The 6,000-nt window shown below is 45.4% G+C and overlaps 1 protein-coding gene across 1 annotated transcript in view; it reads left to right on the top strand.

Moving 5' to 3' along the window:
- The first annotated feature begins 249 nt into the window (after window positions 1-249).
- The window catches only part of LOC135822404 (uncharacterized), a 28,136-nt gene continuing 22,385 nt past the window's right edge, over window positions 250-6,000 (top strand). Inside the window, exon 1 of the mRNA XM_065335162.1 lies at window positions 250-644. Within this exon, the coding sequence (XP_065191234.1) occupies window positions 612-644 (33 nt within the window). The 5' untranslated portion in view covers window positions 250-611. The remainder of the gene's footprint in view (window positions 645-6,000) is intronic.

Below are 6,000 nucleotides of genomic sequence, written 5' to 3'. Positions count from 1 at the left end.
GGCAGAAGTCTGCTGGGTGCAGTCCCGGGCTCCCTTTGTGCATGCAGTAACTTCCGATTCCCATAATAGGCTTACACAAACCTGGCAGGACAAGTCAGAAGACGCATTGAACTAACTTGAAGTCCGACATTCATGTCACGTCGACATGAGTCTCAGTGTATGACTGGCATGTGTGTTTGTCAGTCGTGTGTGAGCGTGTCACCGAGAGCGAGAGAGAGAGAGAGAGAGAGAGAGAGAGAAAATGTTGAATGACCGTCACTTGAACTTCACCGCCTCCTGCTTTGCTGACTTTTGAGCTCGACGAGATTGGAAGAAAATCTTTTCTGCTAGACTTGTTCATACACACTGGCATCACTGCAGGGTCACAGACATACAGTGAAGTATCAGAATAGCCAAACAAACTGGATGTTACATGTATGTGAAATGAGGATGCCAGCGACGGTACAGTCTGGAGCTCCGCCCTCGATGGGCGCGCTTTGAACTACCGCTACATTGCGTTTCAAGCAGAATCATTCGTCCAGTTCCCCGTGCGTACCAGGGTTGGAGGTTGCCGACTCCTGAACGACCAGTGCACGGTGTGATTATCGGAGTGTTATCGGCTAGTCGTTACCATGATGAGATCGAAGAGAACATTGCCGGTGAAGGTGAGTGTGTCAGGCTTTGGCCTAGTTTGGGTGCGAACGAATACCCGTACTAGTAACCGGTACCAGTAGATGAGCATGTCATGTAACTGTTCAAATCGGGGAGTAGTAAAATACCAGTATTTTACTACTCTGCTAGTGATCGGTATACAGGCTACAGCCTACAGGCATGGTGAACATAGTGACCATGGTGACATACATATACACGTAGCCGTTGACAGATAATGCCGGCATAAATAATAAATATTGACAGAATTTGGTACCTTTTCTGGTATGTTTCATGCATCATTGCATGCTGGGTATGTGGATGAAGAGATGGAGCAGAATTCAAGGAAGTGCCTGCCATATTCTGGTTTACACATGTATGGTTCTGCCAGTTTCAATGCTTTTCGAGCATGATCTATTTTTCGAACATTACCGCAAATGCTATTGGCCAACCGGGGACCTGATACTGTAAATGAAAATGTGATGGGCATCCCACTACTCGCCCCCCCCCCCCACCCCCCCCCCCCACCCCCAGCTTGCTTATCCATTTAAAAATGTTTAGGTTCTGCAGAAAGAGAAAGGACACGTGACATGGATACAGGCTATTAACAGCAATCCACCACCATAATACTATACGATAAGAAGTTCGACAACTACATGTACATAAACATGTAGGCACCAAAAGAGACCGCGGTCTTTGTGGTCCACTTTCACGACAATAACACACACAGAAGTCTCTCCTGTGAGCACGGTGGCTCGGCAATGGCTTTATTTATTGATATTATATCCTCTTCCTGATTTTTTTCTTCATAATTAGATGCATAGAGATAAGAAAAATAAGCACAAGATACTGCTGCTAGTCGCACAGCAAAGCACACAGGAACGACAAGATGTTACAATGAATGTAACAACACCCGTCCAAGCTAAATGACCTACATCCCTGCCCCAGGACGGTATCTTGAAAAAACCCACACACTCACCACACGGTCATCATCCAGCTTCAGTTCAATCACAATACAGTAGTATTCTTCCCATGCAGATTCAATTGAACTCCCCTGGCACTAGCTATACAATCTGAAGCTGTACGTAACCATACAAAGGCCAGCGACGCACACACCACCCCCACGTTTTTAAACTAAAAAAGAAAAGCAGTCGTAACTGCCACAGCCACATGGCCAATAAGAAAACCGATAAGATTATATCGATAAACACACACCCAGAAGTCAGGGGTGGGAGGGTGGGATACAAACTGCACCAACGAAAAGCCACTGCGAAGTGACAGGAATGCGGTCAAGCACAACATTTTTGCTGAAGCAAAAAATTGCAGGGAAATCCCAAAATCAGTGCGATTTTACATGAGCCCTAAATGTTCAAGTTACCCACAAAGACACAAGCTTTCCAACTCTCTTTGGCCGTTGGAAAGCGTACCTGCTGAGACATTCAACGACCTAACACTACCGTAGCCCATGGCAGATGCTGGTCGAAAAGCAGTTAAATTGGCAGAACCATAGAAACCTTATGGCAGGCACGTCCTTGAATTCTGCTCCATCTCTTCATCCACATACCCAGCATGCAATGATATTATTGTACATGAAACATACCAGGAAAGGTACTAAATTCTGTCAATATTTCTGCTGGCACTATCCGCCATTGATAGGGACCGGCGGATTCTGCTCGAAAATGTGGCAGATTCTGCTCGAAAAGCAGTGAAATTGGCAGAACCATACAAACCCTATGGCGGGCAATTACTCGAATTATGCTCCATTTCTTTATCCACATACCAAACATGCATGAAACTTACCAGAAAAAGTACCGAATTCTGCCAATTTTTCTGCCGGCAGAATCCGCTGGACCCTATCCACCAAGGGCTACCTAACAGTCACCTACATGTACATGTACATGTACATGTACATCAATCAGAGCTATATGTACATGTACATGTACATGTACACTACATGTACATGTATGTTGTGAGTTTGACGACATGAAACGAGGTGGAGTACACTGTGTTCGGAAACAGTGACCTTTCCGCAACCATCCACACGGTTGGTAGAGCCTCGGTCTGTTGAGACCATCTGAACCGTATGCCGTGTGGATGGTTGCAGAAAGGTCACTGTTTCCGAACACGGTGTGCTCCACCTTGTTTCATGCTGCTGTCAAACTATGAATACTATGTAAACAAAAACAAGGTTTTACAGGTATACTAGTACCTTCAACACATCTCCAAAGCCCAAATCAACATGTTAACAGCAACTTCCACATTTACAATGTATCTGGTCGGACATTATATTAATATACAATCATGTACTTGGAAGGTTCATGCATGGTTCCCGCAACAAACATGTAAATCCCTTAGCAACAAAGAATACAGACTGCAATCTGGCATTCTCCCACCCACTGAGGTTGGTGGCCACCGTGCCGGGAGTTAGCTCTCTGAATCGGCATGTTTCTGCATCTATCTACATGTATCTACCTAGTATCTAATCACTCTTCAGACAGCTAGCTGTTTGGACCTGTCAGATTCCGTCAATGGAGCTCGCTCCCCCCCCCCCCTTCTCTCCCCCTCTGTTTCCCCCTCTCTCTCTCTTTCTCTCTCTCTCCCCCCCCCCCCTCTCTCTCTCTCTCTCTCTCTCTCTCTCCCCCCCCCCTCTCTCTCTCTCTCTCTCTCTCTCTCTCTCTCTCTCTCTCTCTCTCTCTCTCTCTCTCTCTCTCTCTCTCCCTTTCTTTTTTTCCTGAAATTCGTAGTTCCTTCGGTATGTCGGCTTAACTAAGTCTATGCCACTCAGACAGTCGTGCGGTGTTACATCTGACATCAATTTTGTCTGCCCCTCACGGTTTCCCTCCATTCTTCGAAGTAATTCATTCGGAGGGTTACTTTATGTATAAAAAGTAAACTCAGTTCGCTGGACACAGCAAACCCTTCATGAAGTCGAGCAGAGTGGCTACTTGACGATTCACTAAGTCACTTAGTGTAGATCTACGATACACGTTTAGTTCATCTCCCTTTTACTTTAGCGCATAACTGTTTCCGTGGACCTACTGTACCTGCTAGTTGTCAAGTTTAATCAATAGGCTTGTTGTTGTGTGGAAGTATCTCGTCCCATGCCGAAGTTTACCCGACTTGTTCCCCAAACTCAAAACTGGAAGTCGGGAACCTTCCTACGTTGATCCACGTAGTCGTAGATCTACGCTGCTCGGCGAGACGTAGATCTACTGCACATCCAAGAGGGTAAGAAAGTCCGATCAGAAAGTCGATCCCTCGTTCTCAGTCATATGTCCGGAATCAACAGTGTTACATGGTCACCACACCACGGAAGTGCTCTTGCACGTAGTCTAGTCACCACATTCAGCAGAGATGTGCGACTGCATAGATACAGTCACTCCTCGGAAATCATGAACATAATCATTGGACTGGCTAGAGTCCATGCTTTCAAGTCGTGTAGATCTACCAGACCTTGGCTTGAGAGCGCTACGCGTATACCTGGTATACGGAAATGAGAGGCATTTCGACAACGGGCAGTGCAGTTGCGCGCATTGCGGCCTCCTCCAATAATAATTATAGCTACCTATTAATACTACCGGTATTGCTGTTTGAGATGAGAAAGACGAGAATCTCGCGCGCGAATGACATTGAATTGTGGTTCGGAACCAAGCTACCATTTCTAGAGTGACGCGTGCATACAGAAAACGTCCGGAAGCGTCGGAAGAAACTGAAAACCGAGGAAAGCAACGTCGACGAACTGTTACTTCTGCCGGCAGTGAGGATTCTCCGGTTCGCGAGGTGTTTGGGTGTCGTCGAATCATCTCGAACTCGGAGTTGGGACGACTCACATAGTCATTGGCACTAAACCGTCTGAGGAAAGGCGGCAATCAATTATGGTAGGTGTCCGCCGGGCCCCCGGTGGTAAGTGCGCAAACAACTAATAATTACTTGTTGTGATTTGTGTTGGGGTCATCCATTGCATTTTAGCGATGTAGATCTACTGTGCTGAGAGGGAGAGTGTAAGCGTCGCATTGCGTTCTCACTGACTTGCTTCTTCGTGCTTCATGATTAATTCATAAACAATGAGGTTCTGCATGTCGAACTAACTTAGTAACTAACACTTCTACTGAACTGTCGATGTCGCGAGTAGAATTTGGAGGTTGTAAAATAATAATTATAATTTCAGTTCGAAAAATGCGAAATGTTCTTTTCGATTTCTCACGACCTGCGTTCGCTGCTTACTACGTGGTTACTATGGGCAACTGAAGGGTTTTGCACAGACAAAGTCCCGTATTTTCCCCAATAAATGTACAGTACTTTTATTTTTTCAAAGGTGATCAGACATGTACTACTATAGAGACTGTACTAGTATTGGAGACGTGTACTTTTATTATTTCTGGGAAGACTGATTGCCTGGGTTGCACGCGTGGCAAACAACTCATGATAATAGAGAGGTTAAGTTTCACGTAAAATTCTTACGTCCGTGCACTATTACGTCAAAAAGAAAAAAACTCACGTAAAATTTGACGTGTTTTACGTGAGTTGACTGTCCCGCACGTAAGTTCATGACGTGGGTTTTTGGAAGTTTCGCTTGGTTATCCCGATCGAATTTGTGTGAGTTTCCGAAGTTTTATCGAGTTTGTTGGAAATTTTGATATTTGTGCGAACTAAACCCGAATCCTGCCAGGCAAAATTTCACGTCACGTCCCACATGTAACCTAACCTCTAAAAATTACACGTAACGGGAGATTTGCACCGCGTTTTGAAAAAGGGCAAAAACGTGCAACTTAACCCTCTCTACTGACGCTGTAAGGCTGTAAATACACCCAACCATGGTAAGAATCAGTGTACAAAGACACAAAGATGATGAACGGGTAAGAAAAACGAAGTAAGGAGGACCCTGGTATCTGTACCCCAGTAATGCCCATCACATCATTCCGGCATGTACTATTATTTGAGACGTGTCCTTTTATATTTTCGATCCACACCCAACATGTACTACAATTGGGGACGTACAGTCGTCCCTCTCTAATCCGGCACCTTTTGCTACGGCGTTTTCTGCTGGATTAACGAGGGTGCTGGATTAAGAAATCCTGCCCTCTGACCCGGCCCTACCCAATTGCATGCATGTATCATATGTACGTCAAAACGCAGGGTTTTTCCGTGTCGACCCAAGTATTTGGTGCACGGCTTTATATTCTCAATTGTTCTCCGGGAATATACACAGTGATAAAGTGATAAAGTAAAACAGAGAACATGTTCACATGTACTCTTGCACACACACGCACACACACCTGAAAATTGGCAGGACACTACTCCTTGCTAAAATAAGAAAGTATGGTTGACTGCCGTTGTCAGACTGGCGTAGCCTGGCCTGGCAAGGAGTGCACC

This window comes from Sycon ciliatum, chromosome 8, assembly GCF_964019385.1.
Source record: "Sycon ciliatum chromosome 8, ocSycCili1.1, whole genome shotgun sequence".
Classification (NCBI taxonomy): Eukaryota; Metazoa; Porifera; class Calcarea; order Leucosolenida; family Sycettidae; genus Sycon; species Sycon ciliatum.
Note: the sequence above shows the minus strand (reverse complement) of the source record. Positions and strands in the feature narration are given on the sequence as shown.